The sequence below is a fragment of the Jaculus jaculus genome, chromosome 2, assembly GCF_020740685.1.
Source record: "Jaculus jaculus isolate mJacJac1 chromosome 2, mJacJac1.mat.Y.cur, whole genome shotgun sequence".
Taxonomy (NCBI): domain Eukaryota; kingdom Metazoa; phylum Chordata; class Mammalia; order Rodentia; family Dipodidae; genus Jaculus; species Jaculus jaculus.
The window spans coordinates 84,251,031-84,279,010 of record NC_059103.1 but is presented as its reverse complement, the minus strand read 5'-3'; the positions used below and the strand labels follow the sequence as shown (position 1 = coordinate 84,279,010).

At 39.5% G+C, this 27,980-nt stretch overlaps 1 protein-coding gene and 1 non-coding gene across 3 annotated transcripts in view; one reads left to right on the top strand and one right to left on the bottom strand.

Moving 5' to 3' along the window:
* The window catches only part of Sec24d (SEC24 homolog D, COPII coat complex component), a 119,349-nt gene that overhangs the window by 1,857 nt on the left and 89,512 nt on the right, over window positions 1–27,980 (bottom strand). For both annotated transcript variants that reach the window (XM_045143098.1, XM_045143100.1), the window contains exons 12-22: window positions 27,097–27,288; window positions 25,957–26,050; window positions 17,748–17,864; window positions 16,595–16,765; window positions 14,086–14,182; window positions 13,832–13,977; window positions 11,553–11,691; window positions 10,609–10,727; window positions 5,556–5,735; window positions 5,000–5,191; window positions 2,908–2,997 (exon numbers count right to left, since the gene is read on the bottom strand). In XM_045143098.1, coding sequence (XP_044999033.1) covers window positions 2,908–2,997; window positions 5,000–5,191; window positions 5,556–5,735; window positions 10,609–10,727; window positions 11,553–11,691; window positions 13,832–13,977; window positions 14,086–14,182; window positions 16,595–16,765; window positions 17,748–17,864; window positions 25,957–26,050; window positions 27,097–27,288 — 1,537 coding nt within the window. The remainder of the gene's footprint in view (window positions 1–2,907; window positions 2,998–4,999; window positions 5,192–5,555; window positions 5,736–10,608; window positions 10,728–11,552; window positions 11,692–13,831; window positions 13,978–14,085; window positions 14,183–16,594; window positions 16,766–17,747; window positions 17,865–25,956; window positions 26,051–27,096; window positions 27,289–27,980) is intronic.
* On the top strand, window positions 18,180–18,282 carry LOC123458980. Its single transcript, XR_006635913.1, has one exon. It is a non-coding gene; the product is annotated as a U6 spliceosomal RNA (small nuclear RNA).

Sequence of the window (27,980 nt, the reverse complement as noted above, 5' to 3'; positions counted from 1 at the left end):
ATATGGCCTTTTTATTCTCTATGCTAATTTGGCCTGGGCCCTCACCTTATAAGGTTTAATTTCCCCTAACCTATTATATATACTGCCACCACAGCACTCGGGTAACTCCATGTGGATATGATTTATTTTTGTCTTGATCTTTCCACTACAATTCTTTTTTCCCACCAGGCACCAGGAAGTGGCATATTTCACTCCTATATGAGGAAGCAAAACTAACGCCTTAATATACTATTGGAAATTCCTCCAAAATAGTTTTAAGATTTGCAACCTGCCGAACCAGGATCCTGGACCACTCTCTCCACATTTATGTTTCGCCTACCCTCTCCCGCATGCCAACATGACTGCCAAGATGGGCAGCAGCTGTGTGGTCCAGCTGCAGTAACACAAGTCAGCACAGATTGTGACACTGAGGAGGGAAGGAATTGCAGTTCAGTTTCTTTGGAATTTCATTTTTCTGAAGATCAATGGGAGAAAATATAAAATGTTTATCTTGTATGCTGTTTCTACTGGCTTTTAAATTTTTTATTTGGTTTTTGGTTTTCATGTGGTGCTTATGACAAACTTCTGTCAAAGTGAGTCTGGCTATATAATATGAGGTGGTGAAAAGAATAGGGAGTGAATGAATTTTTACCTTTGGGAATAACTTAGCTTTCAGGTAGATTAAGATCCTGCTCACCATTAGAGTCTCTTCAGTGGAACTGCCTACCACATGTGTCAGGATAATACAAAAGGTACAGTGGAAGGCTCAGGAAGTGGATCATAGGAGTGGTGGATGGGATATCTTGGCACACTGTACTGACGGTCTTCTCACAGGGCAACCCCCTCACCAGTAAGAAGAAAAATAACCTTGGGGTGGCCTGGAGACATCCATTGGTATTTCCCTGCTCTGTATTTCTACAGGGAGGGATGAACAGTGGGGAATCTGCTATGATCCAGCTGTGGCCATGGCCCTATACCTGCTTTCATCCAGCTGTAATACTGGCCTTGTACCTGTCATGATGTACCTGTGCGATGCTGACCAAGTTAGTGGGTGCCTCTGAGCCTCACCTTATCAGAGTTGTGGCATGGGGGCGGGGCTTAAAGGGAGGAACTGGTCCATTTATGTCTTAGATTCCTTTCAGCTCTGACATTTGTACATTTCATACATTTCAAATTCTTCATAGCAGTATCATCTTGAGAAAGTCAATGATACTTTAAAATAACAGTAGATACATTTCCAGGTGGCATATAAGGCTATGTTATTATCTAATATTAGGATTAGTTATCTAATATTATCTGAGGTTAGGTTATCTTATCACTCAACTGCTTCTATTTTATTTACATATCATATTCAGTCTACGTCTAGGTGGTGGTTCTTTTTCACAACAATATTGATATGACTAGGTAAGGAAAAGTAGAGGAGAGAAAAGTCTGATTTTCCTTGGAAGGAGGAACAGGAGTTCTGCATAGCTTGTCCCAGTGCTTCTGCCAGTGAGGCCAGCTGTGGAGGTTCAGCCATTCATCTGGTGTGGACAGGAACACCACCACTGTGTGTCATGTACACTAGGAGCTTCCAACTTGTGTTTCTTGAGAACTGAAGGGCTTGTTTCACATCAGCCTGCAGGATGTTTAGGAAGTGTTGTGTGCAAAGAAAGGGTAGTTGAACCTTCTCTGCCACCTGTAGGGACTGCCTTTAAAATGAACTCAATGTTGGCGATATAGTATGAGAACATTTCTGAAAGTGTCCAGCATTTACCCTGACACCTGTGAGAGATTGTGAACATGCTTATTAGTTCCCTTTACCTAGATTCTACCTAAGTTTATGTCTGCACAGATGGGTTCTTTCATGGTTAAGAATGTTGATTTAGGGCTGAAGTGCAGGCTTAGTGGCTACCACGCTCGCCTGAGAAGCCTAAGGATCTAGGTTTGACTCCCAGAACCCATGTAAGCCAAATGCACACAGTGGCACATAGGTCTGGAGTTCGTCTATATTGGCTAGAGACCCTGGTATGCCCATTTCCCTCTCTCTCTCTCTCTAATAAATAATTAAAAATAAAACATAAAAGAATGCTGATGTACACTGACAAATTTCCATTTCGGGAGGAAACTGACCTCAGTATTCAGGGTCTTCAGAGGCCTGCTCCACAGTGTCTTTCTCCTCTACAGTCAGGAGCACTACACAGTCACCACCATCTGACTGTTCCAAACCCAGAACTGATGCTGAGTTTAGGGAAGAAGTTGGGTATATGTAGCTAGAATTTTGGAGCAAAATATGTCTGTATATGGTATTCAGGTGTGTGTGTGTGTGGTTATGTAAATGTGTGCACTTGTGTATGGTGGCCAAAAGTACACATCAGGTGTCTTTCTCACTCTCCATTTTCACTCTTTGAGACAGGGCCTTTGACTGAACCTGGAGCCCATTTTGTTAAACTAGCTGGCCAGTGAGCCCCAACGAGCGCCATCTCCAATTCCTCAGCATGAACCCGGACACCTAGCATTTCACGTAGGTTTGGAGATCAGAACACAAGTCCTCATGCCTGTGTAGCAAGCGTTTTCCCTGTTGAGCCTCCTGGCCTGATCTTATATTTTAAGTTTTTATTTAAACAATGAAAGGACAGTATAGAATAACTGTAATAGCAAACCTTCTCAGATATTATAAGTCAAAACTTATAAAAATCAAATTTTATAAATGTTCTGAATTATACTTCTATGATTAACTTTAGGGACCAAAGAAAAAGTGACTTCATAGGTTCTTCGTGAGGTAGTTACACCATGAGGAGTATCTTCAGCATTAAGGTAAAGTAGATAACCATCGGTGATGGCTATGGATTTCTGATCCAGAGGTGTGAGGTTTCTACCTATTAACCTGCATTTTAAGTTTTAATGAAATTCCAAGTGCTTAAAGAAAAAAAAATTGTCTCATTTTACCTTCATTGAATATGGCTTATTTTGTTGGATAACATTCATTATCATTCTGAGTTGCTGAGAGTATGGACTTCCCACCTCAGGCAGCAATGTCTAAATTTAAGAAAATCACCATTTCAGTATAGTTTATAACACAGAATAGAAGCAGCAATATGAGATTATCAGAATGTTAAAACTCTCCTAATATTATATAAACTAGCTATTGGCTCAATGCATTTTCCTGAAAATGAAATGTAGAAGAGTATATTATAAATTGCTTATTTTTCTTAGCACATGTTTCCAGTAACAAAACCATTGTCTCTATCTTTTGGCAATAAAAACCTCTAGAATCTACTGCTTGCACATACATCACTGAAATGATACAAGCAGTATACGTTTCATGTAGAGGATGTCTTTGAACCATTTCTCATGAATCCCTTTTTGAGGTACACATTTTAAGCTGTACTGTGAGAGAAAAGACTATACCTTTCCCTCCAGTGGAGCAGTTGCAATAAAATGCTATCCAAGTACAACTGCTCCAACATTAAAACAAACTACCAGTCAGGTGTGGTGGTGCATGCCTTTAATCCCAGCACTCGGGAGGCAGGGGTAGGAGGATCACCGTGAGTTTGTGGCCAGCCTGAGACTACATAGTGAATTCCAGGTCAGTCTGAGCTAGAGTGTGACCCTACCTCAAAAAACCAAAACAAACAAACAAACAAACTACCAAATGCAGCCTCTTCCAGATCCTTAAATCATAGTAGTGTTAGTATTCAGGACATGTGAAGGGTCGATGCTTGAGTTCTTCAGTTAAGATAAAGTAAATGCTAATGTTTACTTCTAAGCAAAAGAGACCAAGATCCAACCCAATCCATCTGTAAGTTAGCCACAGAGAAGGTGAGTTGAATATTTTCTACAGACCTTCAAATCTTAGGGAAAAGACTACAGCCAATGTATTTCACAGGATTTGTGATAAAAGCAGAATACTTATCATTAACATACTCTTATCTCCTATGAGTTTTTTTTTTTTTTTTCTGACACAGAACCTTTTATTTAAGGCATGTCTCAGACTGCCAAATGTCTCTAACAGTAGTAGCCCATATTTGGTATTTAATAGTGTGTGTGTGTGGGGGGGTGTACTATGTACAGTGTGATCTGTGTGCAGATGCATGCCTGCACTCTATGCACATAGTTTGCAGAGGCTAGAGAACATGGGGTGTCCTCCATTGCACATCTGTGATTGAGTCTCTCACTGAACTTCTATTTTTGGCAAGACCAGCGAGGCCCATTGATTCGCTGGTCTTTGTTCATCACAGAACTGGGGTGATAGGCCCAGCTGTTTATGTGGGTGCTGGGAATTGAATTCAGAGTGAGTCAGGCCCTTGCAAGCTCTCATGCTTGATTTGCAAGCACCTTCCCTGCTGTGCCATATTCTCAGCAGCTGTTTCATTTTTCTAAAGGGAAGAAGAGAGATGCAAATGTAAGCATAAACCTCCCACTCTTGCTTTGTGGTGGACTTATGCCATGCAAGTAGGTTTGTAACAGATGTCAACTCAAATCATAGCTACTGAATTTTCTTAAGATATTTTGGGAAGACATTTGTACTTGTTTCTACATCAAACTCAATTTTGTTTGTTCTAGTGGTCAGAGGGTACAGTCTCTTTAGTGTGATTTTTAAGTTGTTCATTAGTCTTTGTTGCTGAACACTGATGGATGATTCTGCTTTCTGAGTGTAACTAAGCACCAAGGATGAGCCAACCTCACCTCTACTGCTGACCAGCTGGAGAATTTGTTCCTGAGTTTTTGCTGTTTTATCTGTAAAACATGGCTACAAAATCCACTTTGCCAATTGGTTATGAGAATGAAATGGTGCACTTGAAATACATTTAGAACACGGTGATTGGCACACAGTCTAGAAGTTTTACCTATTAAGCAAAAACCAGGCTTTGTTCAATACCTTATGCAAATAATTTTTATATTTGCTAATTTTTATTCATTAAAACATAATTTCTTTCATACAGAATTAAATACCTTTTACTTATTCAAAGCATAAAATTGCACACAAATTTAAAGAATTGATACCTTGTATATTACTACAAAAAATGAAACTACTTACCATATCTTTATTGATATGTGCAAAGGATGGCACATTAAATATTCCTTGAATCAGCTCTGGTGGGCTACTCACTCCCAACCATAAGAACATATTTAGACCATTAACAAGTAAGAAAATTCCTTCTTCTGAAAGTCGAGACTCAGAGCAACGGACAGCAGGTGGCAGCATTGTGCTCTTGACGTCTAATGTATGCTGTTCAGGCAAATACAGGAGATTTAGAAATGCCTGCCTTCCTCTCCCTTCCCCCTTTTCCTTGGTCTGACTTGCTCACGGACTTCCCAGTGTGCCCACTTATGTGAAGACTGCAGAAACAACAGTCATCATGAACATTCGCTGCGGGACTCCTCACATCCCCTCCCCCAACCGTGTGCACAAATTGGTGCATATACACACCTTACTCAAAGAGCTTTTGCTCTGCATCCCACAGGACATATTTGGAGGACATTTGTAACTTTGAATTTCTTGTTGAGAACAAAAGGTGTTAGTAGATGTGGAAAAGCACAAAACAGGATTCCCTCCCAAACTTCTCTGAAATCCATTATCATAGGGTGCTTACTATGGGTAAGAGTTGTGGGTAGAAGAAGAGCTGAGAATCAGCCACACCCATGGTCATGACCAGCTGTCTCTGGTATGCCCGCTCATCACTGGAGATCTCTGGTCTGCTGAGCAGCACACAGTTCTTTAACAAACAATTCATGTACACAGGCAGCACTTTCATGGAATCTGGTAGGATAAGCTGAAAATGAAGACACTGTCATATATGTTGGCCTTTACTGAGAAAGCTTCCTGCATTTTGTCTTTTAGAAACATCATTATCATTTATTATTAAAGATACTGAGATGATTAAAGGATGACCCCACTCCAACCACACCTAGGCTCACATGACCTCAAAGGGCTTACCACAGTAAGATGCCACACTAACACAGTGGAGCAATTCTAGAAAGATCATTACACATTTAAAAAGAACTTTAAGTAATAGTCCATGTTGTTTAATCTTTTTCCAAGCTAATTTAATAAGAATGATTTTCTAACAAGTTTGGCTCATCTGAATATTCCTTTTAATAGTATACATCAAGGAACAAAGTATTACCCTAAAGAGGCCGAGCATGGTGGCACACTCCTTTAATCCCAGCACTCGGGAGGCAGAGGTAGGAGGATCGCCATGAGTTCAAGGCCACCCTGAGACTACATAGTGAATTCCAGGTTAGCCTGAGCTAGAGTGAAACCCTACTTCAAAAAACCAAAAAGAAAAAAAAATGTAGACTAGATAATGATAATTCGCAAGCATCTTTGAAGTAATTGTCCTATAACTTTGTGTTTCCTCTAGTTATCCATCTTGATAATGAAAAAGAATGTACACTTATCAGAATACACACTGAAAAGAAAATTTCCCTCAGGACTGTCAGGATTCATTTCATATCTTACACCCTTTCCTATCAGAAATCTCTTCTCATGATCCACTGAGTGAGGAACATGGAGGACAGGATGTCTGAACAGATTCAGGCAAACATAGTTTAGGATGATTTTACTTTGCAGATCTCATCCCTGTCCAAAGAAGCCAAGAGTGCATGCATGCCTCCTCTAAGAGATTTTCTTCTCACTATAGTTTTTTCCTTTAGAAGGAAACATTTCCTTTCAATTATACTTGCTGCTGAATTACTTTCTCAGCCAAGGAAACTATGATCTGAAGATGAAGATGTAGGCTTTATGTGGGAACTGGGGAATCAGACTAGGGTCCTTAGGCTTTGCAGGAAAAGACTTAACCACTGAGCCATCTCTCCAGCCCCGTTGACTTGCCTTTTGACGTTACTGTGTTCTCAAATTATGTGACGAGTGAACTATTCTATTTCAGAAAGAATTAACTCTGCTTACAGAACCCTGCAAATGTGTTCTAATGTTGTCTTAGTCATGTCCTAGCCAAGCATCTATTATGTGACAGCTAGGCCTTGAATTTTGCACCCTAAGTGTCTTCTTTCACTTCAGCCTAGTCTCCATCCTGGTAATTCAGGAAAAGCAGTCCACTGGAGGTTATTATCATATAAGCACAGTATACATATCCTAGGTGGTTTTCTTGGTGGTATGGACTAGGTGTAAGAAGTACCCCAAACTCCATATTTAAATTTTTTAAAAAGTTTTTATTATTTACTTGAGAGAAAGAGAGAGAGAAGAGGCATGCCAGGGCCTCCATCCAGTGCAAACAAACTCCAGATGCATGTGCCTCCTTGTGCATCTGGCTTACGTGGGTCCTGGAGAATCAAACTGGGATCCTTTGGCTTTGCAGGCAAATGCCATAACTGCTAAAAGCCACTCTCCACTGCCCCCCCACCTCTATATTGATGGCTTGGTCCTCAGTGCAGCAGTAGTCAGAGGTGGGGTCTTGAAAGTTTACTGATGGCCTCCTAGTAGAATGGACTAGTAAGAGGTAAGGCCTGACTTGTCTAAGTAGTTATGTGGGGCATTTTTTTTTTTAAAAAAAATTTAATTTATTAGTTTTCTTTTCAGTAAATACAGGCAGTTTGGTACCATTATTTAGGCTCATCTGTGATCTACCCCTTCCCATTAGACCCTCCTTGTTAATGAAAATGGGTCGTGCATTGTGGAGTTAGCCCCCAGTTATTGGTATGATAAATGTCTCTGCAAATCATGACCCAACATGTGACTCTGACATTCTTTCCGTATGTGGGGCATCTTAAGGGTGCATCTTTCTTCCAGTTGCCCCAGACTATCATATTCTTGTTACAAGGGCAAAAATGACACACTTGGATCAAGGAAACTTTGGACTTTATGGGAAAATTGTGGAATTCTCTTAGATAATTCCTACAGGATATTACTACATATTATAGGTGAGCTGAAGGAGGCCATCAAGTTTATGCTTAAATTTCTGAGGAGAACTTAACATTATTTTTAGTTAAGAGTATATTTTATTTTTATTTATTTGAGAGAAACTGAGACAGAGAATAAGGGCATACCAAGGCAAAAATAAACTCCAGATGCATGTGTACTGGGGAACTGAACCTGGGCCACCAGGCTTTGTAAGAAAGTGCCTTTAACTACAGAATCATCTCTTCAGCCCCAATGGTATATTTTAATACATTGTTGTTATGAACAGTTTGTATTTTACATTTTACAGATTCTAGGATGCTATCTACATTGTGCCATTTTAAAGCATATTATTGGTTGAAGGGTATACTTGAAATATACCAATAGAGGACAAATTTTATTGTGACAAGTGTAATCTCTTAATTTATCCAGAGAAAACTGACACCACAGTGTTTTTTAGTATAGAATAAAATTGCATAACCAGATAATCAGTAGTAGATATAATGCTTTTTACTTTTAAACCATATGAACTAGTAGGTTATATTGTCTCCCATTAAATTGGACACAGACCTATTTTTCATATAAGGACTTTAAACTCAATCATTTATCATTTTTTTCTTTATTTATTTGAGAGAAGGCAAGTAGAGAAAGAGAAAGAAAATGTGTGTGCCAGGGCCTCTAGCCACTGCAAACATATGCCAGATGCATGTGCCACTTTGTGTATCTGGTTTTACATGGGCACTGGGGAATCAAACCTGAGTCCTTTGGCTTTGCTGGCAAGTGCATTAACTGCTAAGCCATTTCTCCATTTCATTTTTTTTTAACATTACCTTACTGAGTAATAGGTGGATTTTATTTTAAAACATAGGTGGTTTTCATTTTAACATTATTAGTAAATAAAATTCTAGAAGATACTAATTGTACCTATTTTACCCCATTCTAATTCTAATCCTCTCAAAGGGTGAGATCTCCAGTGGCAGGAACATCCTCCAGAGCTCTAAGACAAGCAGTAAAGCTTCGTGCACAGTGCTCATGATTGGACTGTATCCAGGCCAGGTTCCCAGTGAACCTGCTGGGCTTCACAGAACTGAAACTAGCATACTGTGTAATAGTCTCTCCCTGCCTCTTCTGCACACCCCCCCCAATCTGAGACATGTAACTTAGGCTGGCCTTAAAAAGTAGAGTAGCTACTTTTAATAATGAATGAACTAGAAAACTTTTCCATCTGTTGCTATCTTTAAAGTCACAGTACTATAGTCAGATATTCATTATACAACTATGAAAAGAGCATCTAAATTTACAGACAGAGGGAAGAATGTGAAGAGAACAAATGCAGAAACAGACATGTCAGGCTTATTAAATAATCTTCTAAATTGTTTTTTAAGGTAGGGTTTTACTCTAGCCAAGGCTGACCTGGAATTCACTATGTAGTCTCAGGCTGGCCTGAGACTCACAGTGGTCCTCTCACCTCTGCCTCTTAGTGCTGGGATTAAAGGCAACGCCACCACGCCCAAGAGGGAGGGAGGATCTCTAGTTACTGCAGATAAACTAAAGATGCATGTGCCACTTTGTGCATCTGGCTTGACATAGGTATTGGGGAACTGAACTTGGGTTGTTAGGCTTTGCATGCAAGCACCTTAACCACTGAGCAATCTCTCCAGCCCAATCTAAATTTTTAAGTCACAAGATGGTGGCCAGGGAAAGCCCCTTCAAAACTTTTATCTATCAATAGCTTCTAAACTGAAGCAGGAATATTACCATAAGTTCCCATTGCAATGGTCTACTTAGTAAGGAGACTCTGTCTCAGAAAACATACAATTAAATGTGAATAACTCCAATATTCATTATAAATTATATTTGCTGGGCTGGACAGAAAGCTTAGTGGTTAAGTGCTTGCCTGTGAAGCCTCAGGACCTCGGTTAGAGGCTCGATTCCCCAAGACCCACGTAAGCCAGATGCACAAGATTGTGCATGCATCTGGAGTTTGTTTGCAGTGGCTGGAGGCCCTGAGGCGCCCATTCTCTCTCTTTCTCTGCCTCTGTCTCTCTCTGTCTGTTTGTCACTCTCAAATAAATAAATAAAAATAAATAAATAAATTTAAAAAATATTTGCTTATAAGATACATTATTGTTGGGCTGGAGAGATGGCGTAGTGGTTAAGTGCTTGCCTGTGAAGCCTAAGGACCCCAGTTCAAGGCTCGGTTCCCCAGGTCCCATGTTAGCCAGATGCACAAGGGGGTGCATGCATCTGGAGTTCGTTTGCAGAGGCTGGAAGCCCTGGCACGCCCATTCTCTCTCTCTCTCCCTCTATCTGTCTTTCTCTCTGTGTCTGTCGCTGTCAAATAAATAAATAAAAATAAAAAAAGATACATTATTGTTACTACCATCCGTTTTGTCAATATTATTAATATATCTGAAATCTGTTTAAGCATATACATTTCACAGCAAAATACTCATTGCTCTATGCAAAAAAGAACCATATTACATTATGACATTTCTTACAGATAACTTTCTTTTATTTATATGTAATGTAGTAATGACTGTACACTGGATTTTATACATACTTTTAGTTCAGTCACTTTATAAAGTCCAAGTTTTTTCATGTTGGCTATAAAAATATAGCAGTTCCCCCCCCCCCCGTCCCCCATCAACTGCACTTTCAGTCACTAGGCTGTATGCTCTACTACACAGCATCTAAGTGCCAGCAGCATCGCAAGCCTGCACCAGCTATCAGAAAGAACAACTGTTCTTAACACATTAACATTTAAGCAAAACAGGTAGGTAGCTTACCTGACTTGCTGCAGATGGGCTCGCACAATTCTTTCGGTAACATGCCAACATATGGGCAGTCTGATTAACTAGAATTTCCCTGATGACCTTCAAAGGCTGGTTTAAAACAGCTTTAAAAGCTAGATGCACAAAACCAGGAATAAAAAGGACATCAAAGTTTTAGAAACTTATCTCTTCAAATAATAAAACCTGTTCTACTATTTTCAGTCCACCCATCAATGATAGTAGCATTAAAAAAATATTAAAATTTTGGTACTTGTTTTCCCTTAACCAAATGTGTTGATCTACCTAATAAGAAATAATGGGCAAGCCAGAGGAAATGGTTTTATTAGCCTAGATTTATCTTCAGAACATTAGAAACAGAACTCTACACACACACACACACACACACACACACACACACACACACACACACACAAAAGAAAAGGCTGGTTTGTAGTTTTCTAATGTACTGAATTCCTATGGGCTGGAATACTTCTTCCAAACCTTAATGTAGACTTTAAGAAGGAAAGTCAGAAAATTCCATGGGGCCAATCCTACTTCTTAGTTATCAAGGTATGTTTCCATCAATCAAGGTATTGGTCCAATGTCAGGGGTTCCATTCTTCACATGTGCTAGAGGGCACACTTACATACATAGTAAGAGGCAAGCATTATATCACCTTCCTGAATTTCAATGCAGAACCACCTCCCACCCCTACACACATGCACATACTCATGCCCACACAGAGCCAAGGGAACTTCAAATAAGTCAGTATAGCCTGGCCTGGAAGCAACTTACCTAAACATAGAGTTACAGAGACTGATGATTCAACCTTTTCTTAAATACTAATCTACCAAATAGTTGGACCATTGTAGTAGTTTTCAGCTTCTGACTAAATTAACCAACAACTCCTGATTGAATTACTAAGCAAGGTTTAATGAACAAAACTAGCATTGAGTTACCTGACTTGGCAAAGAAGTTGATTAGGACATCTGTCTCACAGCTCTTATAAAGATCCGCTAACTGGGAACTGCAGTTTAACCCGAGATTGTGAATCCGGAGTCTTCTTTGACCGCCAATAGTTGTGTACAGCACAGCACACTACAGAAGAAACGCGGATGCATGTGTACTGTGGTCAATATACTTAGCCAAGTTAGCTTAATAGCATTTGTATTTACCGAAGAGTGTGTACAGATAAAACAGCTCCAAACTTTTCCACAGAATTTTTTCTATTATTGTTAAAGATTGAAAAATAGTGCACGCCCTTAATCCCAGCATTTGAGAGATTGAGGTAGAAGGATTGCTGTTAGTTTCAGGCCATCTTGAGACTACAGAGTAAATTCCAGGCCAGGCCAGCCCAGGCTATTGTGAGACCCTACCTCAAAAAACAAAGGAAAAAGAAAGAAACAGGCTGAAGAGAATGCTCAGTGGTTAAGGCACTTGCCTGCAAAGCCTAAGGACCTGGATTCGAGTTCCCAGTACCCACATACAGCCAGATGCACAAAGTGGCACATGTGTCTGGAGTTCATTTGCAATGGCTAGGGGACTTGGCTTCCCCCATTTTTTTTGAGGTAGAGTCTTGATCTAGTCTGGGCTGACCTGGAATTCACTCTGTAGTCTCAGGGTGGCCCCAATCTCATGGCAATCCTCCAACCTCTGCCTCTCGAGAGCTGGGATTAAAGGTGTGCACCACCATGCCTGGCCTGCATGCCCACTGTGTATCTATCTATCTATCTATCTATCTGTCTATCTATCTATCTACCTACCTACCTATCTGTCACATAAAAAAATAAAATCTACCTTTCAAAAAGGAAACATTAAAGTCTCCTTAACTTAATGTCCACATCTCTATCCTCTAACCATAATGTATTATCAGAAAATGATGGCCTTTAGATTTTTTCAAAATATATTTATTTACTTATTTATTTCAGAGAGAGACTGAGAAAGAGAGAGAGAGAATGGACACGCCAGGGTCTCCAGCCACTGCAAACGAACTCCAGATGCATGTGCCTCCTTGAGCATTGGGTTTACATGGGTCCTGGGGAATCGAACCATGGTCCTTTGGCTTTTCAGGCAAATGCCTTAAATGCTAAGCCATCTCTCCAGCCCCTAGATTTATTTTTTCCTTTTAATTAATAATTTAAAGGGCTTCTGGTTTTATTTACTACAAACCCAACTTCTGTTCCATTTGCTTATAATGTACTTAGCATTGTGTTAGAGGTGACCCCTCACAATTCAGTACCTCTGAATGTTACTAAATTTGGAGGGAGTTAACTAAAATAAAGTCATTGGGGTAGACCCTAATCTAGTTGGCTGGTGTCATATGACTAGAGGAACCTTGGACACAGACACCTCAGGGAGGAAGGTCAGGGAAGACAATGGGAGGAGATTATAAGCCCAGAGAGATGCCTAACACAGCTCCTTCCTTAGGAGTCTTAACTTTAGACAGCCACCCTCCATAACTGTAGGGAAATAATGTCCTGTTGTTTAAGATGACAAGCCCTAGCATGCTAATACAAGTCTGGCAGGAAAGAATAGGTGCTGAGAGACATGAACACTGTTAAAAACTGATCTGCCCAGAGATCCAGAGGCTCCTAAGTGCCCATCACTGAAGTAGACTTAAAATGCTCCCAGCATGGCACAGGGAATTTTGTGGAAGAGGGGGCAAAAAGAATGTTTAGAGGCACAAGTTGTGACATTTTGTACAGGGACATTATCTCTCCCCTGCCCCATAATGCATGACCCTCAATCCCCACGGGGTTGACCTGCTTCTGCAATGAGGAAGGCCTCTTCAGAAAAGGGGCAGGGAGGAGGGAAAGGATGGTATCAACATGTGGTGCTTACATACTAAATATGTCCATATCTAATTTAAAAAAATGTTGCTTAAAAAAAAACTGGTTTGCTAATGCCCGTGACATTTCACAGAAGTTCCGTGGGCTTACACGCAATGATATGCTTGCTATATCACACACATAGCATAGATGCATTGGCCCAGGAAGACCCTCACAAGTGCTCCAGCGCCTTTAGAAAGAGTTGAAACTTTTTTTGTTGTTTGTTTTTCGAGGTAGGGTCTTGCTCTACATGAGACTGACCTGGCATTCATTATGTAGTCTCAGGATGGCCTTGAACTCATGGAAATCCATCTACCTCTGCCTCCTAAGTACTGGGATTAAAGATGTGTGACACTACACCCAGCAAAGTAACAAACCCAAAGGTTGAAAAAAAAAAAATACTAACGTACTTGGATTAAAGCTCCAGCGTCTTCACTGAGTTTGTCGTCGTGCTTAAACTCTACAGTCACTGCCTTGTCACAGTCAATGGCTGCCATTTCTACATCAGTGGTGTTGTTCATAAAAATTCCACCAAAGAAATCAGTGGCTCTGAAACCTAAAGATAAAAGAGGTCATTTGCTTCTTATTTTACTGTTATTTGTTGTCCTATTACATAAGAGAAATTTATTATGTCAAAAATGTGAAAATGATGTGTGATCATTACCTGTGCTGGTACGAACCCTCATAATAGCATCAAAGCCTATTTTCTTTTCAATATCATTTCTGAGGTCTTTCAAAAATTGTTGGCTATCCAAATGCATCTACAAAAATAAAGTATGAAAATTGACCACCAGGTGGCAGTAAAATCCATATGACAGTATTTTTAGGCATTGATTTTTTTTGTTGTGTGTGTGTATAACTTATGCTTCTCTGGCTAAAGAAAATATAGGCTCCTTGAACAGTGTTTCTTAAATTTTAAAATTACACTCTTATCATTTTCATAACATTTAGATGGGAAAAAGTTATTAATTTAATTTTGCAAATGAGGAAAGAGCACAAGTGGTAACTGAGAGGTTTAGTATTAGACACAAGATACAATGTAGTTCATTCAGGAAGCCTGGGAAAAGATGCTGCAATTGGGAACCATTTTATGTGACCCCATTCAGAGCTCCTCCTAGCCTTCTGAACTAGTCTGCTATCACCCTAGTTCTGAGAGCCATTCACAGCCAATGCCTAAGCAACATGAATGCAACATGCAGCTGTGTAGATCCTGAGCTGAGAGCATACCCAGGATGAGCCTGCTAAGAACCAGCTTCCAAAGCTGCAAGTTAGGGAACTAAGAAATTCTCCACAACTTTTTTGCATGACGGAGGTAGACGTATATGCATGCAGACATGCGTGCAAACACATGCTTGCATGCACAAACACAACCTTTCCCAAACCAAACCCCAAATTCAAAGGGAAGGAAACAGAAATCATAGACAGTTGTAATAAATTCGTCAATTGTGTACATATAACCGTGAGTCTGAAAGTTCTTGACCATAATTTTTATCCTTTTTCATCATCATATTATTAAAAGGAAGCCATTACTATAATTTTTACTTTTGAAGCTAGAAGAAAAGGCAGTGTATGATGCAGCTGTACAATATTGTGCAGTAAACACAATTCAGAGAGGAGAAGCACAGCCAAATGGATACTCTTCATGCTCAGATTATAAACTGTTTCACTCCTTGTTTCGACCTCAGAGAGTTGTCCTTTTTGCCATTACAGTGGCATTCCTTTTAGTTTTTTTTATTTTTTAAATTTTTATTGTTTGTGAGTGAGAGGTAGGGGAAGAGGGACAGCGAATATGGGCATGCCAAGGCCTCTTGCCACTGCAATTGAACTTCACACATGTACCACTTTGTGTATCTGATTTACTTGGGTACTGGGGAAGCAAACCTGGGATCACAGGCTTTGCAAGCAAGAACCTTTAACTGCTGAGCCATTGTCCAGCCCTGGCATTTTTTTAAAAAGTAACACTGATGGAATTGGTAATAAATAAATCTTGTCATGATGTAGAGTAAGTAAATACCCTTTATTTTTACTGGAAATTACACAGGGCTGGCACATGACTGCAAAAACATGATCAGGAAAAAAGGAAAGTACAATGCTCCTTGCCTACACATCATCTGATCCCGTGGTTTGTGGCTAAGTCACTCTCATGCAGATCGTCCCAGGCAGCTGCTTTACATGCCAGGGCCTTAGTAACAAGAAGTGATCAAGACCTTTGAGGGAAAGTGCAGAAGAAAGGTTTCTGATAAAAAGTATTTTCCTCATTGGAAAAGGAACTAAAACAGGTCACACAATAGACCTATCTGTGCTTCAAGCATTCAAAATTTAGACAGAATGTTGGGTCATTAAGAGGTTGTATTCTAGTGTGCCTGCCAACACGAGTTTACCCAGAAGTCTTCAAAAGGGCCCTTAACGCTTTCTTTGATTTTATTCCACTTGCAATATTTGATATTTTAATTTTGATCAATAAATAAAAATAAATAATTAACATTTGTCATTTATGTTAGGGAAACATTCCTTATGACTCATGTTTCTATGTGAAGATATGTTCATTACAGGACCACCCTGACCCCTTCTGCTCAGAAGAGAGAACAACTTATCTTACTAATAAGTTTGGGAATAAAACTAGGTGGGTATAGCTAAACCTCTTCTGGTGTTCCACACGGGCAGGTAGCTTCCTGTGGAAGGCAATTATTTTCTGCCCCTCAGTACAAGAAGTTCTCAAGGTACAACTGATCATGGGAAAAGCTTGTGACCATGTATGTCCTATACCTGGATGTAGGTGTTGGTTAAACTGTGGGTGATACATTAGCAAACCCTACATACAGACCTAGATTATTATAGGAGTGCCATTCTGACCAGTTCTTAGATCTGTGTCTCTACATATGAAAGAAGAATGCAATGAATTGTATGGACCTTGCCCTAAATTTCAACACTTATATGAATATGTAGTTACTTTTACTTTTTCAGACACTGTCATAGATATATTTTATATAAAGTTGATTGCCCAATGTGGAAGCTTACATTCTATCTTCAGGCTTAAGGTGGATAAGCTCAATGAACACCTAACATGAACTTGCTTAGTCAAACACGTACAGGGGCCCACCTTTCTTAAATCAAGATCTGAGCACCAAATTTAAACAGGAGGAAACTGAGAAGAATAAGTGGCCGCCACTTACCTGGAAATTGTTGTACTTGTAAAGGGTTCCTCCAGTGAGCAGAGGAATGAGACCCAGAGAAGCCACATCCACATACTGACTGGGAAAGAGGAAGAGTGTGACAGAGCAGCTGTGGGCCACACAATCCTTGGCCAGAGATTCATAGACGTTTGTTTGGGGCTGGAAAAGTATCTGAAGAAAAGCATTCAGGGAAGTCACACAAGATTTTTGGTTTAAAATTTAAATTTCTATTGAACTTCACTCTCTCTTTTTCTTTCTTCCTCCCTCCCTCCCTTCCTTCCTTCCTTTCTTTTTCCTCCCTCCCTTCCTTCCTTCCTTCCTTCCTTCCTTCCTTCCTTCCTTCCTTCCTTCCTTCCTTCCTTCCTTCTTTCTTTCTTTCTTTCTTTCTTTCTTTCTTTCTTTCTTTCTTTTTTTTGAAGTAGCATCTCACTCCAGCCCAGGCTGACCTGGAATTTGCTATGGAGTCTCAGGGTGGCCTTGAACTCATGGCAATCCTCTTACCTCTGCCTCCCGAGTGCTGGGATTAAAGGCATGTGCACCATGCCTGGCTTTGAACTTTTCTTTAAAAATTTGAAATGGAAAAAATGTGCTTTTTCAGTTATATAAACTGAGCTTAAAAAAAAAAGTACCTGGATGCTGTCAGTTTATTGATCCTCCAAACCTAGTGGAGCAGTTGCTACTGCCCTAGCTTATGGGCCTAAGAGGCACCATAGGTGTGTTGTGTGGATAATGTTTGCATGCCTCACATCTGACTAGTCCTGCTGACTTTTCTTCCAGCATCTTAGGTTTGCGCAAAGGTGTATTTCCTGACCCTGGCATCTCTCCTTCATGACTTGGGTCTCTGCCTCCAAGGAGTGTTGCCATAGCACATCTGTCTCTTTCCTCTCCACTTTCATCTGTCTGCATTCTCCTTCTCTCTTATTCCATTTCTCTAATAGTCTCAACTACTCTATCTCTCTTACACATATGATATATGAACATGTTTTAATTTAGTTTTTCTTGGAATATGTAATTTCCTAATAGTTCACAATTCAAATACTTATGATACATCAGATTTACTTCACCTCTTTCTTAAACAAAGGACACCCTGAAGCTTTACTGCCCTTCAGAGTTGGAAATATGTCAACTTCCAAGACTGGCTGTTTTTAAGTACCTTCTCTTTGTCGGTATTCACCAGTTTTTTGTCATCCCTGTTTTTAAGCTTGCCTGGTGCCTCAGCAGTTGGCAAAGAAGAATGGAAGATGAACAGCTTCCCAGCACATTCTGCTGCCTGAAAAGGAAATCACAGGAAATACTGGGGTGGAAAGGTTTCATATTAATGAAAATGCTTATCTACATGAAATTATTTCTCTGACCTAAGTGAAAGGAGACAGAAATTGGCTACATAGTTTAGGCACAAACCCCAAAGTGAATAGTTTTCTCTTGGCTAAGGGCAGGAATTGTCCTTGGGCCTGTAGGGAAAAATCTAGGTCATTACACTTTATTACATGTCAGAAATCTAAAATTACATGAGTTGTAAATGAAAAAGGCAATATTTACCCATAGGTATGTATAAAAGGATATATTAAAAATCTATAAAACCACTGCTGGCTTTGGCAGCACATACTAAAATTGGAACAATACAGAGAAGATTAACATGACCCCTGCACAAGGATGATGTGCAAATTCATGAGGTGTTCAGTATTTTTTTTAACAACAACAACAAAATCCAGGCTAAAGAGATGGCTCAGCAGTTAAAGGCACTTGCTTTTAAAGCTTGGTGGCCCAGATTCAATTCTGCAGTCCTCACATAAAGCCAGACATATAAAGTGGAATATGCATTTAGACTTTGTTTGTAGCAGCAAGAAGCTCTGGCGCTTTCCCTCCTCTGTATCCCTGGCTCAAAGAAATAAAAATATTTTTAAAATCTTCTTAAGCTTTTCTAAGTGAGGGTGCTTTCTGGTTTGGTCTACAGGATAGTCTCTCAGGACTACGTAAATCTCCTAATACAATAGTAACTGATTGCATCCTGAGGTTCATGGGGCAACAGAAGTGCTTCTTTCAAACCTTCAGTAAAGATGGATTAAAACCAAGGTTTATTTCAAGTAAGAATGCATGAGAATGTGGTAGTGGTATGACAATGGACAGCAGGATCCAGCCATCAGGCATGACAACAAAATGAAAATTGTGTGATTAAGATCATACAGCTATAGTCTGACCAGCAGTAAAAGAAAGTTCTGGCTCCATGGCAGTTGACTCAGTGTTAAGTACATTCAAAGGTGTATTTTATCATGGAAGAAGTAGTCTAGAGTAAAATATATTGAAAGTAAGTATGTCAGCATACTGGCTACCACCCCCATGTTGCCTTGCTCTAAAGCACATGGTACATTCTGCCAGAACACTACCTTTGTGATGAGCTATAGCTGCTTGACTCTGCAGCCTTCCAAGGATGCCAAGGGCATTCTAGTATAGGACCAAGTCCATAGTCCTTTCTCTGGGTAGGCAGACAAGGTAGGAAATGGTGACATGAGAAACTGGCAACATCTGCCCATGCAACTCTGTGCCAGGCACTTCACACAAGTCTTATTTTCACAGTCTGGTATAGCAGGGACTTCTGCTTGTGTTTTGGGGAAACTGGTGAACATCCAGAAACAAGAAGCATTTAGAACTCCAAACAGATAAGAACAGAAGGTGACCTCACAACTATAGTCAAAACACACTATACTGTAGTCCAAATACACTACGCTATAGTCAAAACATACTATACTACAGTCCAACTACATTACATTATAGTCAAAACACACTACACTATACTGAAAACATACTACACTGTAGTCCAACTACACTACAGTGTAGTCAAAACATACTATATGATAGTCCAGCTACACTATGCTATAGTCAAAGCATACTCAACTATGGTCAAAACACACTACACAATAGTCCAACTACATTATACTATAGTCAAAACATACCACACTACAGTCCTAGTACACTACCCTACAGTCAAAGCATTAACCATTCAGAACAAAGTAGGAAGATTGAAAGCTACTACAGAGAAGCACCAAGTCATGCACAAAGGCAAGCCCATTAGAATAACAGACTTCTCAGCAGAAACTAAAAGACAGACGAGATGGATGGATGATTTCAGGTTTTGAAAGAAAGTAACTGCCACAAGGATTATTTATTTTTTTAATTTATTTGAGAGAGGGAAAGAAGTAGAGAAAGAGAGAGAGACAGAGAGAGAGAAAGAATGGGCACACCAGGACCTCTAGCCACTGCAAATGAACTCCAGACTCATGTGTCACCTTGTGCATCTGGCTTACATGGGTCCTGGGGAATCGAACCGAGGTCCTTTGGCTTTGTAGGCAAATGCCATAACTGCTAAGCCATCTCTCCTGCCCCACGAGGATTATTACATCTAGCAAAGTGGTCCATAATTAAAAGAGAAAGAAAATCTTTTCTTTTAAAAAAAATACATTATTCATTTATTTATTTGAGAGAAAGAGGCAAATAGAGAGAGAGAATGGGCATGCCAGGACCTCTAGCCACTGCAAAAGAACACCAGACACATGCACCACCTGTGCACCTGGCTTTACATGGGTACTGGGGAATAGAACCTGGGTCGTTTGGCTTTTCAGGGAAGTGCCACAACCATTAAGCTATCTCTCCAGCCCAAGAAAAACTTTTCTTGATGAATTTTCTTCAGAATGAATTTTTTTTTTTTTTTTTTTTTACCATTTATGGGTTATTTAAAGGTAGTGGTGTGTGTGTGTGTGTGTGTGTATGTGTGTGTGTGTGTGTTGAGGTAGGGCCACCCTCTCCCAGGTTGACCTAGAATTCACTATATTGTCTTTAAGATGGCCTCAAATTCACTGCAATCCTCTTACCTGTGCCTCTCAAGTGCTGGCACTAAAGGCGTATGCCACCATGCCCAACAAAAGGCAGCGATGTATTTTCAATATAACCACTAATGCCAACTTGTATACAGCTTTCTGTTTTGGGATAATGCTCATCCCAAATTTTCTTTGTCAAGTTTTATTGTGGAAGTAATAGGTAATCCAGAAAAAATATTCTTTGGCTAAGGTAATGTGAGGTAATTGATTTAGGAGCATCAGCTTCTGCAAATCAGGCATATTTTGAAAGACTCCATAGAAGAAGAGAGGCTGAGAGAACATGCTGTGGATGTCCTATCAGGAGAACAGAGTGCCTTTAGCTCATATTTCAAGCACTTTTGAGAAAGTTATGCAGAGAAACTTTCCAAACAGTCCTTGTTTATCTTTGTGACAAACACATGTTTCTGTCTACTCTGTTTTATTTAAGAAGTTTATTATTTATATATATATATATATATATATATATATATATATATATATCCAGTGCTAAAAACGTCTTCACTTAGACTCAGTGAGAAAAGTTCTGCTTTGATTTTTTTTAGTTAGTTAGGTGATTTATTTATTTATTTATTTATTTATTTATTTATTTTGAGGTTGGGTTTCACTTTAGCTTAGACTGACCTGGAATTCACTCTAGTCTCAAGTTGGCTTTGAACTCACAGGGAACTTCCTACCTCCTGTGTACTGTGATTAGAGGCGTGGGCCACCACACCTGGCTTGTGTCTTCAGTTTCTATTCCTTGTCCACAGGAAATGGGATTTTCATCTCTGGCATCCTGTGTACAATTTCCTGAGTTCGTGACATGCCACAGTCCTGGGCTTACCAAAGTTCTCTCAGGCCTCCTCCATCCCCTTCTTTTAATACAAGAAAGGACTGTGCCTTGTATGAAGAACTAAATCTCCCATAACACTTTTGGAACTTAGAAACAGGACATCAGCCTAAGGACTGTCTTAAAAAACACATGCAATTAATTATCTTTTTGTTGGTTGAAAAGAGTGAATGAAAAGGTCTCTTCAGCTAGGCATGGTGGTGCATGCCTTTAATCTCAGCACTTGGGAGGCTGAGGTAGGAAGACTGCTGAGTTTGAGGATAGCCTGAGACTACGTTAATGAATTCTAGGTCTGTTTGGGCTAGAGCAACACTCTACCTCAAAAAACAAGGCAAAAGAGGCTCCCTTGATCATTGATAATATATTTCAAGTCCTCAGACATGTTATCTTTTGTCCTCATAATAGTGGTTTCAGGCAAGAATTTTAGTGGTCTCCTGTGTAAATTACACAAATGCAACTTTGATTTTCAGTCACCCAGGACCTAAAAGTTATATGATTTCAGAGATAGCTAAATAATCAAACACACACACACACACCTATGTATACAGCTGTTATTAGGCATAAAGCATAAACTTCAAACTTTAATCCTACTGCAGCAATCTTTGTTACTATCAAATGAATATGAAATGAATTATAATGACCCAGAAATCTATGATAAGTCACAGGAAGCATATTTTTTGTTATTCTTACTTATAATATTACAGAAAGGTCTTGAGGAACTATAAGGTAAGTACAGATTAGAACTAACAAATCAAAAGGATTAGAAATTCATAAGGTCAGGGCTGAAGAGATGGCTTAGTGGGTAAGGTGCTTGCCTCAAAAGCCAAAGGATCCTGGTTTGATTCCCAAGTACCTACGTAAGCCAGATGCACAAGGTGGCACATGCATCTGGAGTTCATCTGCAATGGCTGGAGGTCCTGGTGTACTCTCTCTCTCTTTCTGTCTGCTGCTTTCTCTTTCTCTCAAATTATATATATGTATGTGTATGTAAATGTGCATACACAGACACACACACACACACACACACACACACACACACACACACGTTTGTTTTTCGAGATACAGTCTCACTCTCTAGTCCAGGCTGACCTGGAATGCACTATGTCATCTCAGGGTGGCCTCAAACTCATGGTAATCCTCCTACCTCTGCCTCCCAAGTGCTGGGATTAAAGGCATGCACCACCATGCCCAGTTTATAAAAACATTTTTTTAAAAAAGAAATTAGTAAGGTCAGGGAAAGGAAATACTTTTATTAGAAAATCTACCGTGTCTTATGATCTTCTTGGTAATTAAGGTTAAAAGAAGGTTTATTACACATACACACACATACCCCCAAGTAATGCTCCTCACAACTGACAACAGGAAATCAGCTAGTGAGTCTTTCTACCTGTAATGGAATTTGCTGTACAGGAAGCTTTCTTTCTTTCACAGTTATAAGCTTAGGGCAAGGGGTTAAGTCATGGACAGTGACAGTATTTCTGGAGCAACAGTACTATATGAAGCTGGGCAGATAAGGGATGCAATTCTCAATATCAGGATATTTTCAGAGACTGGAGGACAAGTGACTCTTCATGTTAGTAGTTCTCAAGTGTGGAAGAAGCACAGGATTCAGTTAGGGTGCTAATGACCAGGATTTCTGGGTATAGGCCAGAAATCTGTATTTAAAGAAAAGCACCTCTGGGATGGTGAGAGATGGCTTAGTGGTTAAGGTGTTTGCCTGCAAAGCCAAAGGATCCTGGTTTGATACTCCAGGATGCACATTAGCCAGATGCACAAGGGGGCACTGCATCTGGAGTTCATTTACAGTGGCTGGAGGCCCTGGCATGCCCATTCTCTCTTTCTCTCTCTCAAATAAATAAATAAAAAATATTTTTTTTAAAAAAGAAAAGCACCCCTAATTTCCTATGTGATTCTTGATGAGTTGATCAAGGAGCAGCAATCATTAAGTAACTCCCACAGCCAAAGAGCATCATCGCTTCTGCACGAATGAACAGTGTTGGCAGAGAGAACACTGTACACCCTGCCAGCAGACATGCTAGCCACTGCCACTGACCATGTCCAACAGTGTCAAGTTCTGGTGTGTGTGAACTGTGGGCATGCAGATGCCAGTATATGTGTGTGCGTGCACATGCACGCATGTATGCGTGTGGGTCAGAGGATAGCTTTGAGTTCTGGTCCTTGCCTTCCACTTTGTTTAAGACAGCTTCTCTTGTTCTCATTCATCCCTGTGTTTTCCTGTATAGCTGGCCCATGAACTCTTGGGAGATGTTCTTGTCTACACCTCTTTCTCTATAGGCACACTGGGCTTACAGATTCCTTTTATATGGGTTCTGGGGATCCAAACTCAGGTACTTAAACTTGTATGGCAAGCACTCTATCCACGGAGCCATCTCTCCAGTTCCAACAGTGTCATTTTATAATGCTAGTTCATCCTACTGTGTAAGACTAACACTTGTCAATGACTTTGTATCTATGAAAATTTCCTTTTCTGGTTTTTTGAGGTAGGGTCTCACTCTAGTCCAGGCTGATCTGGAATTCATTATGTAGTCTCAGGTTGGCCTCAAACTCATGGTGATCCTCCTACTTATGCTTCCCGAGTGCTGTGATTAAAGGCATGCACCACCACACCTGGCTCAATGAAAATCTATGAATCACCATGATATTAGTTTCTTCTCATTTTAAAATCTTAAGGTAAAATTACATACTATTATAACACTAATATTATTAAAATTACAAATATACAATGTAAAAGACATGAAGATAAGTATGCTGCAATGAACCTGACTTCTATGAGATAACTGACAAGAAAGGCTACTGACTGTTAAGAGTCACTGTACTGACTAAGAACCTCAAATGACATGTTAGTAAGAACAGAGTGGTTTTCAGTGACATGTCACAATTAACATCAAACATTACATATAGGGAATGCAGGGATGCAGATTTGATTTATATATCTTTCTTTCAACTGTCAAATAGCCTCTAGACCTCTTGTGAACTACTAATATAGAACCCACTATAACACAGTAAGTCCTCAGGGATACTGAAGCCTGCCTCATACCCTTTCCATTTCAGTCTCTTAGTTGGTAAAATCACTTATAAGCATCTACTCAGCTTTCCCCTGAGATATGAACATACACAATCCAGTCCTAATTTAAAACAAAAGACCTGTAGGGTGATTTATAATTTCTCATGGATGGGAGGTGTGGTGGTTTGAATTATGTTTTCCTGTAGACTCAGACATATACACATAAACATTTGTCAAATGGCTAGAGGAAGTGTCACTGGAGGTGGACCTGATTTCTAGTGGGAAGGTTTCTAGGGTGTTTGGGCTCTGCATGGGTCCCTGCTGTTTTGTCGTTGGTTGTGTACTTGCTGGTTTGTGGTGCTAGCTGGCTGCTGGTGTTCCTTTCTCTCTGCACAGATCTGTGAAAAGGGGCCAGTTTCTTTCGCCATTATGGAACTTCCTCTGGATCTATAAGCTTCAAATAAATCTCTTCCCCCCACAAACCATGACTGGTTTAGAAGTTCACCCAAGCAGCAGGGAGCTGGCTACAACAGGAGATTTACATGTTAATGTCTATATACATTATTGGATGAGAAAACAACATTATCAACAACAGGAAACATTTTCTAATTGAAGAGGAGAATGTATGTTTTAAATAATGTAGGATATAATAAAAATTCCCAAGGCTTTTTGCTGCCCAAGCAATTATCACTGATGGATTTCCCTGGGTGGGCTCTAATGTCTCTAAGCCACTTTGTGATATGAAATGTATTGTTAATTTTACATTACATTGTCACTTATTCTGAGAGTTTCTGAGGGACATCAACCACACTATAAATGAACAGTGTGGAGGGATATGTGTGAAATCTCTGCAGATCAAGTGAAATAAGAATCACTGTACTAGGATCAAACTACAAACCTACCTGCAAAGCTTATGAGGGAAGTTATTCATAAACACTATCCTGTACTGTTGCTCTGTTTGTTATTGCTACAATTATCATTACCAGCCATTTTATTTCAAAAGTTGATTCGAGCTTTGCTTTCATAATCAAAGTGAAAAACTAACATTAAGAACGTGCTGTCAAGGCCAAAAATAGTTTGACTGTTATGCTAAAGTAGTGATGGTTTAGAGTACTTCTAAATTGCTTTCCTGCCTTCAGTTTTCTGTCTATTTTACTGTGAAAATGACCAGCCTTTTGGACTGAGCTTCCCAGGTGGACACATGCTTAACCTCTCATGCACTTTTGGCAACCATCAAGGCCCTGGGTAGTATTCATATACCTGTCACTGACTGTCCCAAGGCCTTGCCCTTGCATCTTTGAAAACCTCCAGGAAAGACACAAGTCGTACAGGAATTCTCCTCCTCTGAAAAGTTCAGATATTGCTGACCAGGTTTTAAACACAGATCATATAAGTTCATCTGCTCAACTGGAATTCCGACAAAGCCAGTTGCTCGATGTTAACATTGCTGGAATGTAAATGCTGGGAGCAACTGTGGTTTGGCCACTTCCTCCTAGAACCATGGGCACCTTTAGAAAACTCTGCTTTCATCAACCCTCAGGCTTTCAATGAAGACCAGATTTTCTTTCATGAATAATACTTGCTTTTATCTATGTTTTTATATGATATTAAAGAAGTGGAGATGGTGTCTTCTCACCTTTAGTGCTTCCATGCCAGCCTGTATGACAGGAGCAAAGACAGTCTCATTTTCATTAGAGTCTGCAAACATCTCTGGAATCTGGTCCAATAAACTATAGGAAATGAATGAGCAAAAGGTTTTAAATGTTTAGCATATCTGTTAGAAACATCTAAAAATAAACCACTGATCTTTCAAGTATAAACATATGGTACTTATTTCTGCATAACAAGTGTGAATAATTGTTATCTACTGGGAAATAAGTAAGCGGATGAAGAAATTCTGTAGGGAATGATATCATGGAGCGGCTTGACACCAAAATATTATTTGAATGAAACAGTTACCAAATAACTCTCTTTGTAGATGTCTTCCTATTCTTTTCTTTTTCTTTGAGGCAAGCTCAACAGACTGGCCTTTTTTTTTAACGTGAGAAAGAGAGAAAGAGAAAATAGGTGCACCAGGGCATCCAGCTACTGTAATTGAATTCCAGATGTGTGTGCCCCCTTGTGCACATGTGCGACCTTGCATGCTTGTGACACCGTGCATCTGGCTTATGTGGGACCCGGAGAGTTGAACAGGAGTCCTTAGGCTTTGCAGGCAAATACCTTAACCACTAAGCCATCTCACCAGCTCTTCCTATTTTTTTTTTTTTTTTTTTTTGGTTTTTCAAGGTAGGGTTTTACTCTAGCTCAGGCTGACCTAGAATTCACCAAATTCACCGTGTAGTCTCGGGGTCGTCTCAAACTCACAGCGATCCTCCTACCTCTGCCTCCTAAGTGCTGGGATTACAGGCGTGCACCACCACACTTGGCTAGCCCTTCCTATTCTTACATTATTTATTTGTTAAACTTGAAATATTAGGTATATCTTTAATTATCATCACCAATGAATGTGGTCATTCACACACAGGAAGTTTCTCCTTTCATTACTTTTCCAGCAAAAAGAAAGAATTTAAAGGGTTGAGAGTCAGTATGAAAAGTTCTTCCTTTTAGAGACTGGTCAACATTAAAAAGAGACATATAGAACATAAACAGTTTTACAATCTCTGTCCCAGAACCACCTAATGAAAAAACAAGACCAATATGGATTTAAATCAAAACACAGTGCAATTTAATCCAGATATATGATTCATATTTAAATGAGAAGACACTTGGTATTTACTTGTGAATCACAGATTGGGATTCTTGGTAGTTGACAAGGAAGCCGTCCAACAACGGAACAAAGACCTCTCCGACATCTGTCACCACCATCATCTGGGGCTGCGCCAAATTACTCTTCACATTAAAAAAATGGAGAACTTTGTTATATGTGATAAAACCAACTCGGATTGCAGATGTCTCTTCTTGCTCTTCTCTGTAAAGGGGAGAAAAATTCTAATTTTAGAAACAAACCATAGCCATTTACTCAAAAAAAGGTTTGACTATTATAATATTATGATGATAGTTTAGGGTAAGTACTTCTAAATCATTTTGCTTTCTTCAGTTTTTTACCTGTGTTACTCTAAACACAATTAGCCATTGGTTATAAATTTAGAATGAAAGGAAATTTTACCTGAAATTCTGTAAGCGTGTCTCCAAAAATATATAAGGAAGACAGAGTTAAAGTTGCGGCTTTAATTTTTGTTACCATTAGAAAGTAATGCCGAGTCACGACAGCAGGAGATTTGAATTATTACAAGTGTAAGCAAGTTAATAAAAATTCTCAAAATTCTAGGTGAATAATTAGATAATTATGAAAACATCTGGTCACATTTCTTTAATATATTTATTTTTAATTCATATTAAGTCACAAGGATTTTCTCTTAATTTCCATGAATAAGCTAGGCTTATTATGTTCCATTATAAACAAGGTACTGTCAGAAGTCACTGAAAGGTCAGAATGAATTCATTATCTGAAGGACAGAAGACAAAGGTAAAGTCACATTATTAACAAGAAAGCTGTTTTGATCAAGAAAGGCACTGTTGCCTCTCTGCACATGCTAGAGGTCTTCAACAGAGAAAAAAGGGTTAGATTTTGAAAACTATATGCCATAGAAACACATAATA